This window comes from Paramisgurnus dabryanus, chromosome 23 (genome assembly GCF_030506205.2).
Source record: "Paramisgurnus dabryanus chromosome 23, PD_genome_1.1, whole genome shotgun sequence".
Lineage (NCBI taxonomy): Eukaryota > Metazoa > Chordata > Actinopteri > Cypriniformes > Cobitidae > Paramisgurnus > Paramisgurnus dabryanus.
The window spans coordinates 1467460-1482957 of NC_133359.1; the positions used below are offsets into that span (position 1 = coordinate 1467460).

Sequence of the window (15498 nt, forward strand, 5' to 3'; positions counted from 1 at the left end):
AAACAGACATTTCCCTGTCAGCATTCCGCTTCTGAGTCGTTCGTCTCTTCATTAGATTCCCGCTCGAGGCCACGGCACGCCTGAATCAGCAATAGCGTATTATGGATATTGCAGCAATGAAGAGAGGCGTTCTGCTCATTAAACCGCAATGTTTCTGTCCATCCTGCTAACCCTGCCAAACTGAGTTCACCTAACAAGGACTATGAGAATAATTATTGGTTTGCCAGGATCCTGTAATTAACAATTACTCCTAAAACTATGCGGAAAAATCACCTAGATGAGCGATTCCTGCGTTATGCATGTGATATTTTTAGTCAAATCTTTAAATATCATTTCTCAGAGAATGCATTTATTACCAATACACTGAACCATCTGTTTATGTTTTCCTGAACTAGACATCAGAAAAATTTCAGCCTGTACACATATTTTCTGTTACAGATGAGATGTCACAAAACAGAAAACAAGTTTAAAAAAAACACAACATAATTTGTAGGAAATCTGTGAATAAAAATGCACAAACCAGAAGCAATAATATCCAATAAATAGAGAAGAGACGGCTCTTCAAACAACAAATATTTTATTTTAAAGGTGCTGTAGAACTTAAAACTGTATTTATCTAGGAATAGATGAATAATACAGCACTGTACATGTTAATGACATATCGTGAGCTTCAAACACGATTGTTGCCTCCTCCTTATATAAACCTCAAAAGACCGCTGGAAAACGGGCCAATCTCAACATAACACCAACTGTGACCTTACAGTTCAGATGTACGGCCCCAAAATTAAATTACACATTAATTACAATGCTAAAACAAAGTTGTGACTGCTGAGTTAGCCCTATATGCTAATTAATGTTATATGCTAATTAGCCCTATATGCTTATTAATGCTATATGCTAGGTAACGTTATATGCTAATTAATGTTATATGTTAGTTAATGCTATATGCAAGTAAGCACTATATGCTAATTAATGTTATATGCTTGTTAGCGCTATATGCTAATAAATGTTATATGCTAATAAATGCTATATGCTAGTTAACGCTATATGCTAATTAATGCTATATGCTAGTTAATGCTATATGCTAGCGCTATATGTTAACGTTTAGGCTGGAGTTCTACTATTGCGGTAAGTTACGTTTTGCAGGTCCATACTGAAAAGAAAAACACAAACGTACCACTCAGAAACGTCCATTAACATTCTCCAAACATTTGATTATTCATCAAAATCTGTATCTTCATCCGATACAGACTCATGCTGTGTTCACACCAGCCGCGGTAGAGGCGTCAAGTGCGAGTGATTTCAATGTTAAGTCAATGTGAAGACACTGGACGTCTCGCAGTGCGAATGAGCCGTTTAGCCCGTTGCTGTAGACACGATTACGCCTCGTTCGCGCGAATTGAGCGTCTGGTGCGGTATGCGCGAATGGTGCTTTGTGAATTTTGCGTTTCACACAAATTTGTGTCTGATGCCCGAGTTGATAAATTTTAACTTTGGCGACATGGGCGTCGGAACCATTATACGTGGGTGGGACAGGACCCACCCACTTTTTAAGACCAATGATAATGGACCCACCCAACTTTTTCTCTAATTTAGCGCATTTGTCTGTTCACTTATCAAAGCGCTGTTAGTCCAAATCCATTCCACTAGAGCAGGGATCCCTAACCTTTGCTTTTTTTACACCGTGGACCCGTTTTTTAAACATAATTCGCGGGGGTGAGTGCACGCTGAGTTGCTGTTCGAACACAGTGCTGAAAAACCTCATTTGCCAAATGTATAACGTTTTAAACAGAAGTAAATGTCAAACAACCATGCATAAGGGAAAATTAATAACTGCTTTATTTATAGTATATTTTCTATAGACGTGTAAACCATATTATAGCGGATTATTTTATTTTCATTGTTTCACGAGTTTGCCTGCCCATTTAGTCTTAATAATTAACGGTAAACGAACTTAGCTTGCTGTTCTTAAAGGCAGCTCGAACCTTAGGTCAGACTCGAGCCCAAAGTTCAAGACACAGAAGAAAAAAGGAGGAGATGATGAGGAGAGATGCCAGAAGAATTGCGTCTGTCGCGGAGGCACAGAGACTCCCATTTTGCTTTTAATGATAATTAACACAGCACTAAATGTGGTTCCTTTCAAACGTTAAAAGTGTAGGCTACTCGTTAAAATATTATTACTGCTGTAAAATAGTTTATTTTGATTATGGCACGATCGCTGGATAATTTTCAAGTTTTTTTTTTACAAAAGCCAATTACTTTTCATTTGCGATATGAACGTCTTCACGTATTGTTATTATTTGCGAGGTAGATTTGCAGATAATTCATAAAGTCATACCTCTGTTTAATCGATTGTGTTTTAGAAGTACACATGCTCAAACTCTTATGACAGCATTGTTTCCCGACGGATACCATAAAATAAAGTGATCTCATTTCCAGAATCTCACATTTATATTTCTTTAAGAGAGAGATAGTAGAACTTCAGTTGGGGTTATGTGGGGACCCACCCACTTTTCATTTGCTTCCGACGCCCATGTTTGGCGGATTTTCGCGCTGTGTTAACCAATCAGGAGCCACAAGTTCTTATTTCTATAGAGACAGAAATAAAAAGGACCTCGATTGGAAGAGTATCAGTGAGGACATTGGGCAACCTGGTAAGTTGTAAATACACATTTCACTTTTGAGTCACGTGACGTTTATTGACCCGCGGCATTCCCGCTGTTTTTTAAACTATTTTCCCTCTTTAGTAAGGTGACCAAATTACAAACCGGTAACTCTCTCGCTGAATGCACGATCAACATCAGCCATCTTGCAAACAGACAACCGCATAACACTCCCAAAAGAACCAGATTTCGCCTCTGACGTGTATCAAATGCTTGCTTTTTCTGCGCGTCTACAGCAAAGTAGATGCATTCAAAATGTTCAAGCGGCAAACAAGACACGGTAGACGCAATTTTGATGCCTCAAACGCAGCTGGTGTAAACCCACGGTCAAACATAAGATCTGTTTACACACACACACAGAGCTACTGAAGGAGCTGCTCTGAGAAACAGCCAATCAGAGCAGAGCTCATCATTATTATTCATGACCCTTTTAAATAAGGTAATAAAAGACCATTTCATTATAAAGGCAAATCCTAGGGATGTAAATGGACATGTAAAACTGTCTCTGGATCATTTTTGCACTTCTATATAGATAGAGAACTATTTAACATCAATGCATTCTTTGGAACCTTTATTTTTTGTGATTTATAGATGTGACATTTCCAAAGCTGCACTTACCCAACTATAGAAAATTATTTGAAAAAATGCTTGAAAGCTTAAACGGAGACCTCGCATTTCACACCAAATATTAATATCTGAGATACCAGTATGGTTAAAAACATTTGGTATAAACCATTTGTTATTATTAGGTTGATTTGCATGCATTTGCTCCTAAGATGAATTCTGCTGGCTGGTTTGAGGGTTGCAAAAACATTTTTCAAGGTACGGTTTAATTATTTCCTCCTTGTACATTGCAATAAAATATTGCATGTAGCTGAATATTATTGGTGTACAAACTACAGGAGCTATCAGAGGAACATCATGCCACAGAGACGAACTGAAGATACAGTACATGCTGTGAATGAGCAGAAACCCACAGAGAGACACTGAAATGTGTCTAGCCCATCAACGTCTAGATAGAAACTAAAATCAGTCCTATAGAGACATTTCCCAGAAGTAGAGCGAGTGTGCGGCTGGCACAAACTGTGTTTAACGCTTTCATTTGGCACGGGACGACCTACCGATCACATAGAGAAGCTGAAATGACACGGTTATGATGTCCACTGGACCAAACGCCATTTCTGCACTGCAGATGAAATGGTTCGTTCTTACCCCAGATATCGTGTGAATCTGAAACATTTCTGATGTAATGTAACAATCAGCATCACAGCAAGTCAGGTCACATCATTGACATTTAATACAGACGTGAAATGAAGCCGTGACCACATGCTCGAATGATGCATTTTAAACTAACACATCATTTGCCTTTCCACGCTTCCGCTAAACCTTCTTTACTGCACTAACTAACTTTCTGTCTCCATGGAGACCACGACATAAAAGTGCATGTTTATTCTCTTTTGGTTTTTAAAGGAACTATATTTTTCAAAAGACATTTTGTGCATTTACAGTATCCATTGAGCATAATCTATTTTGTAATATGCATTGTTCATACATAGTGTATGAGTTGTAGTGTGCACTGTGTAGTGTGTTGTCTGCAGAGTGCAGTTAATGTTATGTTGAAGACTTGATTGATGTGCATTGATGAAATCAGGTCTCTGTAGGTTTGAGATTACAGTGTGTGAGTCCATCAATGTGTAATCAGGTTCAGCTTCACACAGTACAATAGCAGAGACAATAACTGATGATTACTGACCGTCTTCTCGTCTCTCTCTCTCTGTCGAAGATGCTTCAGACAGATATAATGTCACACATGAACATCAACACGCATTGAGTTTCAGAGACGGTGGGCCAGACGTTCCCTGTCGGCTGCAGGGACAACATCCGATGAAATGCACATACAGCCCTCTAGTGGACAGATGTGGTGTTAGTGTGCACATTAAAGCACAGACCACCCAAAGATAGGGTCGGGCGGTATATCTGTATTTTTTTCTCAGCAGGATAGTGGATGAGACTATATTGTCTGTATCAGTATGGTCTGATATGACCCTCATTTGCAACAGACGCTCTGTCAGAAATGTGCACTAAGATCAGACGAAAGCTTTCTAACCAGCTCGCATGTTGTGTAACAGTGAGGAAAACCATGTCTTTGAATTTTATCTTCATACGCTGTATTAAGAAATAAACTTGACCATGACATCTCACATGAGGCTCTGACATGCAAACATTTATTCCACTTTGTTTGTAGAAAATACTAAAGATTTATTGTATGTCGCCATTCATCCTAAAATTACAGAGATATGAATTTTGGTCGGTATCACCTTCCGAGAATTTTCAAGGCTGGAAACTTTCCATGGGAATAAACTGGGAGTTGTCAATATCAGGGAACTTAATGTAGTAAAAAATCATGCAGCATAATGTTGTTGTTTAACAAGAAGATTTAATGCAGTTTAAATTGAATTTCTCCCCTGCACATTTCTCAGTCATATGCACACAGCTTACTGAAGGCCCATTGAGGCCACACCTCCTGCATGTACTCGCATTCATCCATAACATGCACAGATCATTTCTTGAATACTGCACACAACATTATGTCAAAATGAACATCTTTGCATGTATTTACATACATTACATACATTTATTTAAAACTTCCTTGTGCTGTGTGTTCATATTAGAAGGATTTCTGAAGGATTTGATGATCGTAAGTATCAGGATTCTTTAAAAATTGTATCACCCTGCATGCATGTCTGCTAATCACCAAAAACATTTTTTATTTATGTTGTATAATATATAGTTTATATAAATTCCCATAAATTTCCAAATAATTCCAAATAATGATGTCATGCTTTCCTTTGTTTGTTGAGTGTTAAATGATGTCTGTGCATATAGAAGATCTGTAAAGTTGCAAAAAATAAAGTTTCAAACTTAAAGAGATCTTCTTAAAAGTGATGCCTCATCCACGCCTACCATGGAGCATCACATAATTTGTGTAGTAAATGTTATCCTGCTATAGTTATCTTGTAAGGAACAAAGCATTCACATAACTCGTCTGGGTAATATACTAATGCAGCAATAGCTAGCGTGTCTGGAACAGAAAAGATATTAAAATCATAACACTGTGTGACACTTGCATTACATGTGAATGGCCCCTATGCTAATAGGATTTTGTTTATCTCTCCCTGTCTCATCCTCGAACCTGAGGACAATGAGACAAACAGACCCAGTTCCGGCTGCCCTTGAAGGTTAACACACCACTGATCTACTGGCCGTCCTTCAACGTGATGCCCAGCCGATGCCTGACCAACGACGAAACCTATGTACATATATATATATATCTCTCACAAGGGTTTTTTTCCTCCTAGGACTTTTTTCCCTCCTGGCTAACAACGTCTGGAGGTTTCTCCTAGGGGGTTTTTCAACCCCGGGGAGTCAGCCGACATTGGCTTATTTTAGCACCTTCTTCTATATGTTACATTATTAATACACCTGCTTGTAAAGTTTATTCATAGCCGCTGTATTTTACTACTTATGTTGTCTGTAGATTTTTCTGTGCTTTCCACTGCTTCTATTAATTGAAAGCTGCTTTGAAACTATTACCAATTGTCAAAATCACTATATAAATAAAATTGAATTCCTAAACTGAATTCCTAAACATGCCCATGCAGTTTGACGTCATACTGATTTGAACAATTGCATAACACCGCCTAATGTACACACAAAGCACAAAGGTGTAACAGTTTATCACGCTGTAGTATTGTTGCTGCCGCCATGTCGTAGAGTCGCTGTGTTTTTCGTTGCAAACTACTTTGTTTGGTTTTCTAATAGAGTAAACATTAAGAAACCAAGGGTTAGGTTTTATTTACAACACTGTTATTTTATGGAGGACTAGTACTTTCTAAACACAGGGGAGTACAAGGCTGGATGTACAGAAAGGCTTCGTCTAAAAACTGGAGCAATTCTAACTTTGCAACTATGTTCTGGTTCTGCTGCCTGACATCCTTTAAGTAGCTGATGTATTTAAAGAATTTAAAGAACTCTTATATTTAAATAATTTTATACTGATGATTCAAATGTGAGTTTTGAGCAGTGTAGAGTAGCGTTTATTGTTTGTCGTTTCTATGATCACAAATGCAGACATGGTTTTATATTTTATAACCTTCTTTTAAGTTCTGCTCACATCAGCCATCGGTGTTTCTAGTCAGATTCAGGCTTGTATTGATAAGGTGGTAAATACGATATTATTTATAGGCTTGTACGATTGCTTTGGGAGCTCATCTTTCAAACATGGAAAGCAGGGTCACATTTCTGGTAATGTAATTGAGGTATTCGGCCAATCACAACGCACTGAATAGCTGGCCAATCGGATCACACCGTGCTTTCTCAAAACGACGAGCTCTGTACAAAATGACGCGTTACAGAAGGGCAACAATAATGGGGAAAATAATAAGTCAGGCAAACACATTGTATAACACCAAATACACGCGTTACAGAATGACGCGTTACAGAAGGGCAACAATAATGGGGAAAATAATAAATCAGGCAAACACATTGTATTACACCAAATACACAAATTAATGTCCTTTTAGTCATAGAATATTGGCCCTTTAAGTTTCCAGTTTGGAATATTTCCCAGATTAAGTTCCTCTGGAAAGTTTGTGGGAATTTACAAATAATTCCTATTAATTTCCATTAAGTTTCAAATGTGGAACATTTCCGAAATTCCTCATATTACGTTCCAATGGTTAGTTTCTGATTATTTCCCAGAAACTTTCTGCCCCTTTACAAGTTGCAAACCCTAGTATCACCCAGCCTTACATAAACACCTCAGTAAATGTTTTATTTAGATTTTGGGGTCTTTGGGTCTCAGATAGATTACTATGGGTCTTAACTCTTTCCCCGCCATTGACGAGTTATCTTGAGTTATCTTGTCAATTAAGAGCAAACATTTGCATAAAAAACGTATTCCTGATGAATTATTATGTTAATCTGCAATACCACGATTATCCACTAGACACTTACCCAATTTATGATAAAAAATGAAGCCAAAACATTATTTACTCATTTTAAACTCCGTGTATGTTTTGATAATCGTTCTGAATCTGATGCAATTATTTTAGCTTTTTGCTAAAAGAAATTGTACTTTTTGCTTATATTTAAGAAAGAAAAAATTGGAAGAAACTTTTTTCCCCATTTTGTTTGTTTGGAAGCAATGAGTCTAATCTTTCATTTGATATATTTGTATGTTTATATATTTTTAGAAGAAAATTTTCCTGGAAGGCATTTTGTGAAACCTTTGTGAAAATCACAAAAAAATGGCTGCCGGCCAATGAGTTAACAATAATACAAACTTTAGTGAGATTTGCCATGATACCCATCAATATGAGCTCTTACCTTTCCAATTCAATTCTTTGAAGATCAAATACTTTCTTGCTGCATGTCAATAGTGTGTGAATTTTTTTTTGTAGGGAATCATTCAGAAGTAAATACTTTAATAAAAAATGCAGAGAAGTACACTTTAAATCAACACATTTTACATTATAGAGGGAGATGAAACACCTATGTTTTTAGTTCTTGCCATCATTTCCTCGTATATACAAACACACGGACACATTGCTATGAAACAGTTCTCCAGACAATACTCATGTTGACTATCTGAGCTGACTATTGGGTTTTATGTTGTCGTGCATGGGTCTCAATCAGAAAACTGCAGAGCTGCAATTTACAGTCGGTCTGGAGAAATGACACAGGATTGAGCCGAACATCACAGACCCGAAGCTCCGCAGCAGTTAACAGGAGAAATAATGACCGTAGAGCCGCCTCATAGAGACAGGAGGATTATAAAGCCAAAAGGTGGCTGGTTCCCTTTTTAGAATAAAACGCCTTATTTAGGGCTTGAAAATGGTCTAGATAAAAATCTTACGAACACAAAGAGGATTCAATTAGGGTTGTGTTGCAATTTAGGGCCAATGACTACGATACTTTACATCTGTGCAACATTTATTATAATCTGTGCTAAAAACGACATCTGTAGGCCCTCCAGAGGCCCGTGGCCCCGTTGGGTAAATGTAGGCTAGCGGAGTCCAGCTTCAAACTAACTAACTCTGCCGGGTCTCAGTAGAATCAGAGCGGGACAGCGGTCGTTCATCATACCCGATTTACACACAGGTTCAGAGCTCCAGCACCCTCACAAAGCCCAGCTGCGTCCCAAGAGGCGGTTACCACGGAAACACCGCTCACAATGATTAATCAGACCTCATGTGCATTTTATTGTCTTCACAGAGAGAGCAAGCCAGAGAGAGAGAGGTCTATAAAGCATTGAGCACCATGCAGGTCACATTTCACCCCAAAATGCAAAAGAAGATATTAAGTAGACTATATAGTGAAGTCTAAAGTATTCATTAAGATTTTGCAATGTGAAGTTTATAATTAGGCACCTTTTTTTATCATTAGTTTCATGCAAAAGCATGTTTTAATATTTTTTCTTCATTTCCTTATAAATGTGATGTGAGTTAAAGATATTCAATTCATTATTTACCCAAAACAAACATTAAAACCAACACTATGGTTTTTAAATCCTCGCATTTAAATGATTTTCAAGAGATTTTTTTGCATAATAGTATTTGGAAAAGTGCCTAAATGTTATGAACAAGCTAAAACAACAGACTTATAGTATGCACAATTATTTTAGGAGTGAAATGTGACCCATAACATGCAGCCTAAAATGTGTGCAACACAAACACTGCATTTGTAAAATCAGAGAAACAGCCAGCACACTTTATCTCAGATCTTATGCATGTAAAATCACTGATCTTCAGGTCATTTACTCACTGCTGACCTCTAGTGATGACTAAAATAAACCCTGACATTATTATGAGATCCACACTACAGATCCACTACACACAACGTTCAACAAATCCTCCAGTGCCGTGATTATAACATCACAAACTCCAGTAAACTCCAGCAAGACTAATTTACCAAAACAAACACACAAAACAAAAAGATTATGAATATAATGCTGTCAAAAGAGATTTTATAAACCCCTGGCAGTGTGAGATCTCAGATGTCTTCTGTTTTGAGTAATATAACACCAATACAGACCTCAGGAGCATCACCAGAAACCCATCATTTATCACAGAGAGAGAGAGAGAGAGAGAGGATTGCACCGGATCAGATTACTGTTCATCACGATTATGATGTTGAATACATCAGAGGATCTGTGGACTACAGCATGGTTCAATTCAAGTAAAAAGTTTAATATGATCACCTCGACAGAAGTGTGCACAGGATCAAAGATAAGATAAGTGTCTACACAACACCTGCTGCTGAATACAGTATATTGATTTGACATACTTAATGTAATGTTTAGTGTTGAAAACATTAAGTAAAAGATGAGCCATAAATAATATACTGTATGTTATTTCTCAGTATATTCTGCTTTGCATTTCTGTCTGTCTGTATTAAAACATGCATGCATACCATTTAATAAGTCACGGTTTTATGAGGTTTAGAACTTCAAAACAGTTTCCAAGTAAAATCTGTGTGTATTTACAGCATGGTTTACTATAACAGAAGTTCTAGCACACAGGGTTTTCAAACTGGGGTCTGGGCTCCAAGAAGTTTCTAAGGGGTCCCCGCAACATTTCAGAAACAAAACACAAAGCAAAAATTGTAAAAGTCTAATGTGTAGCCAATTAGTTCAGTTTGGAAATACAGTAATATGATGTTTTTATAACATAAGAATGGGGCCATTCCACCGAATCAGTGCCATTTCTGTCCCCAGGACATTATGTATAAAAATGCAAGAAATTTAACTCTTAAATAAATTTTATTATTAAGCAAAGTGTCTTACATGTTAATCTAACACTTATCATTTAAAACATTAATAAAACATTGAAAAATAAAGCATACCATTTTTCAGATATCTTAATTTTTTGCATTTTTGTGTGGGTTCATATCCCATATTTGCTTAAATATTTTTTACCATTGAGAAAGTCATACTATTTTAGATAAAATGCACATTTAATCAGTCCTGTTACCCAACACGCTCCCTCCTCTGAAAATTACATTTTTAAGAGGAAGTGACATCATCTGGATCTTCTGAAGGCCATGTGAAGATCAAAAGTAAATTTTATTTTTAATTTTTTTTAAATTTTATGATATGGATGCTATGACTGAATGTCAATCTTAATGTTCGTTCCTGTTAACTATATTATTTCATTGTTGTTATCGGTTTATTTTGAAATAAAAACAATTGATAAATCACTAGAAATTGCTCTGTGTCTTTATAATATTAGCACATACTATATTTCATGTATTACTGCTAAATCTGTTAAGTCCTGTAATCCTGTTAGTCCAAAACGCCTCCATCCTCCATTAAGATACCATGTTAAAAATAAACTAGTTACCTGACTAACCAATACTCATTTGGAAAAGTAAAATGTGTGTTATTAGATTAAATGTTAAAAAAGATAAAAAATGAATTTTAATTTTGTCACAACATGCAAATGGCACTGATTCAGTGAAATAGCCTAATTACTATTTATATAAAGATGTTTCTTCCTAAGCCTCATTTATATATGGATCTGGGTCCCTTCTAGGAAATGAATTCGGTATCATGATCATTCTGTGCTGATCTAGAATCAGCTTTTTTCTACTGTGTGTCTGATAACATTGGCAGTCCCTGTAGTCTGATCTCATCAGATATCTGATTGATCTGTGACATGAGACAAGAATCTGTGTGTGTATCCTTCATGATAGACAACACAACTTTACTTTTTAAATCATCTTCATACTATTACTGCAGTATTTATACCTTGCACATGATGTGAGTACTAAACGAACTTTATCAATCATACTTTATTTTTACTGTTTTTTTATAATTATCTTGTTTCAAGCTCTTGTCAAGTCAAAATACGACCATGTGAAGTCCAGACTAAAGTCTCAATCTAAGGATGAGATTTGAAGCATGAAGTTCGATTTCAATCTTTGTCATGATCTTACTTAGTCAATATAAAAGATATCAAGATTATATTTTCACTCAGTGATCTTTATCTAAGATGAGTTTATGTAGAAAACAACATGGAAAAAGCTTTTAGCTGGGTTATTATCACAAACAGGGTCACAATTATGAAAACCCATTAAGATATTTTATATTTGGATTCTATTGGATTTTAGTTTAATGGAAAAACATTAAGCAGTTCAGTTTTCCTCTGACTTAAATTTCTGCTAAATAAAAACTTCTGCCATTTAAAATATTTTCTGGCCCAAACAGTGTTAAATTCAGCTCAATTCATCTGTGATGTGATGCACTGAAGGCAGGAGTTTATAAACTCTCTGTTTAACAGCACACCTGATTGTTATAATCACCTGAAAGATGTCATTGGTCCAGGAGAGATGGGCGGAGTCATCAACACTTTTAAAAAGATTGTTCCGCCTTTAATTATGGTTTAGCGCTGCATGCTGCTGAACACACATGAATGCATATTGCAGTCTTTATTAGTGAAACAAAGAAGTGTTTGTTAACATAGTCAATATTACTGAATGATTGAAAAATGATGGAGGAAAGTTTAAGTTTGGGTTAAATGAGATGGGGCTGAAAACTGGGAACAGCCATTGACCCAAATATTTCTTAAAATGCTGCCTACATGATTCACCGAGTTTTGTTAAGAAGAAACTAAATAACTTAACCATCAAACTCAACAAGTATTTTATGTCTGCAATGTGACATTTTTGAGCAAAGGATGAGGTTGTGATGACATCAGAGAAATGCAATGCCATTTTTTGAAAAGCTGCCCGCCAGCATTTTTCACAAAAGTTTCACAAAATGCCTTTCAGTAAAATGTTCTCCTAAAAATATATAAACATACAAATATATCAAATTAAAGAACAGGCCCTGCTTTCAAATAAACAAACAAAACGGGGGAAAAAAACTTTTAATCTTAACTTTATTTCTCTTTAAGGAATTTTGTTAGAGATCAGGGGATTATTGCACAAAAGTAGAATTAAGAAAACCAGGATAACAGGAAAGGCACAGGTTGACCTGTTTAGTCTGAAAGATTATACAAAACATACAGGGGTGGTTTCCCAGACAGGGATTAGACTAGTCCTAGACTAAAATAAATGTAAGAGCTGTCCAAACTATAAACAACTTGCACTGACATATCTTAAAATACATCAGTGCCCTTTGTTTCACTTAAAAATGCACACAAGTAATGTTTTTAGGAAGGCATATTTGTTAAAACTGGTTATATTTCCTAATTAAACTAAGGCCTAGTCCTGGTTTAAGCTAATCCCGGTCCGGGAAACCACCCCACAGAGTTTAAAATTAGTAAATAATGTTTAAACTTCAGTTTTTTCATAAATTGGGTAAGTGTGCCATCTTGTGGATATTTGCGGTATTGCAGATTAACCTAAAAACAGGAACACGTTTTTTTAAGCAAAAGTTCTCTTTTATTTGACAAGATAAGTATAAATTAAGTAAAACGTGTTCAAACCAACAAAAAAAGTCACTGATTTTAATATCAACTTCAAGCAGTGGAAAAATAAGGCCGAGTCATATGTAACTTTAAAATCAAAACAACCTACATACCAAACAAGCGTCGATGAAAAAAGAATTTTCCAGCGACGAGGCCCGTAATGATGGCAAGAATCCACATGAGGACTTTGAGGACATTCCATCCTCCTCCGGGATATTTGTTCACTACAAAGGAAAAGCAGTTTCCCACCACGATCATGTGCGCCTCTGTCTGGCTGTGTGACACCGGGTCCTCTGCAAAGACTAGGAAGTTGAAGAAGGTGACCAGGTAGGCCACGACCAGACGAGACCATGGGTGCTGGAAGTAATAACGAAAGCGGGCGTCGATTTCCAGCCGTCTGAGAAACCCCAGACATCGACCACCTGAAGGACAGAATGAGAGAAGTTTGTTTTAATAAAGTAAACAGGGCTGGATCATAAATGTCACACATGACCCCAGAATATCTAACAACCAAACCCAACAACATGACGCTCCTACAAATTGCAATTCTAAAATATTCTCATTTATTCCGAATTCAAAACATTTGTGAACTAAACAAACTGCTTGGAGATAAAATATCAAATTATAAATCTGCATGCTTAATATCTATAATGAGGCCATATCCTAAGCACACCACATGGTTATGACTGTAGTTTGATTTACCCCTTTAGTTTTTAAAAGTGAACCTAGTCTGGATTAAAAGAAACCTGGATGTTACAACTTGTTGGTGAGATTAAATCTTATTTCTGTAACAGACTAACAGATGTTGTCACATAAAGCCTCTTATGATCACACTGATGGTCAAAAATATCAGACGTGATCATGTGACTATGCAGAAGTCTGAAATAACCTGCTGCTGGGAAACACTCGCAACTGACCTTGTGTGTGTTTATTTGTGTATTTATGTCACTCATATGGTAAACCATCATCACCTTAATAATGAAGACCTTCATAATAAAAACAGTCCTGAATATAAATGCAAAAACAAATAGCTTTTTAAAGGGGTAAGGATAAAAAGTGTATTTAGCCTCATTAAAAGGGAACATTTCACAAGACTTTTTTAAAGATGTCAAATAAATCTTTGGTGTCCCCAGAGTATGTATCAAAAATACCCCACAGATAATTTAGTATAACATGTTAAAATTAACACTTTGTAGGTGTGAGCAAAAAAGCAGTTTTGGGGTGTGTCCTTTAAAATGCAAATGAGCTGATGAAATGCAAACCATTGTGGTGGTTTGTTGAAACTGAAACTCAATTGTGCTGTCATTTACGATGTCAATTATCTATCTATCTCTCTCGCTATTTCTCTTTCTATCTCTCTCTCTCTCTGTGCCGTGATTGGATAGTGCAGATTAAGGGGCAGTATTATTATTATAATAAGATCCCCTTCTGACATCACAAGGGGAGCCAAATTTCAATGAGCTATTTTTTCACATGCTTGCAGAGAATGATTTACCAAAACTAAGTTACTGGGTTGATCTTTTCACACTTTCTAGGCTGAAAAAAGCACGGCGGACCCAATTGTAGCACTTAAGCATGGAAAAAGTCCGATTTTTATGTTATGTCCCCTTTAAGAACAACAGTAGCCTAAATGTACAACATTTGTGTAAAATATATTGCAATAAGTGTATCTGTGAGACATAATGTGACCCTGACTGTGAAGTCCAGTCTCATAACCTAATGATGAGATTTAGATATAGACATTTATATTATTCTAATAGAAAAACTCTTCCCTAATACAATCACATCTGTCAACATTAAGGAAAAAATACATAAACGCAATAACATAAATAAACATGCAATAAATGCGACGAATAAAACCAAACACATAGCGCAATTTCTGTATAAGACTGAGCTGCAAACTCATGAGACATAATTTCATATTTAATCTCGAGCAGCTGGTAATACTGTAACCTGTCAGACAAATACCCACAATGTGGCACGCGTGTAGTGAAGTCATGAATGTCTTACGTAGGCAGTCGTGCAGTGACTCAGATCCCATCACGATATCAGATTCAATGTTTCATCAATGTCTGATCCTCACAAACCGAACCAGAACCATCAGAACCCGACCGGTTACTATAACACCCGGACCAAAACATGGAGACACCCGGATCATCACTACACCGCTTTCTCTCTCTCTGTGCGCGTGCGTGTGCTTGTCGCTCCAAATCAGATAGTCAAATAAGGTTTTTTTGTTTTGTTTTGTTTATTTTTCTTTATGATATATCAGTTTTATCAGCTAGGATTAGTTTAACATGTGAAGAAGTGTCCATATTTAAGTTTCATATTTTACGCACGCACCTACTCAGAAATGACACAAA

General features: G+C 36.5%; 1 protein-coding gene across 2 annotated transcripts in view; it reads right to left on the reverse strand.

Annotated features, from left to right (window-relative positions):
- tmem117 (transmembrane protein 117) overlaps positions 1–15352 on the reverse strand; it is a 50042-nt gene extending 34690 nt beyond the window's left edge. The window contains exons 1-2 of one of the 2 annotated variants that reach the window (XM_065277370.2): positions 15146–15352; positions 13249–13557 (exon numbers count right to left, since the gene is read on the reverse strand). In XM_065277370.2, the coding sequence (XP_065133442.1) occupies positions 13249–13557; positions 15146–15176 (340 nt within the window). In that variant the 5' untranslated portion in view covers positions 15177–15352. The remainder of the gene's footprint in view (positions 1–13248; positions 13558–15145) is intronic. The other variant, XM_065277369.2, reaches the window with a different exon arrangement.
- Positions 15353–15498: the final 146 nt, after the last annotated feature.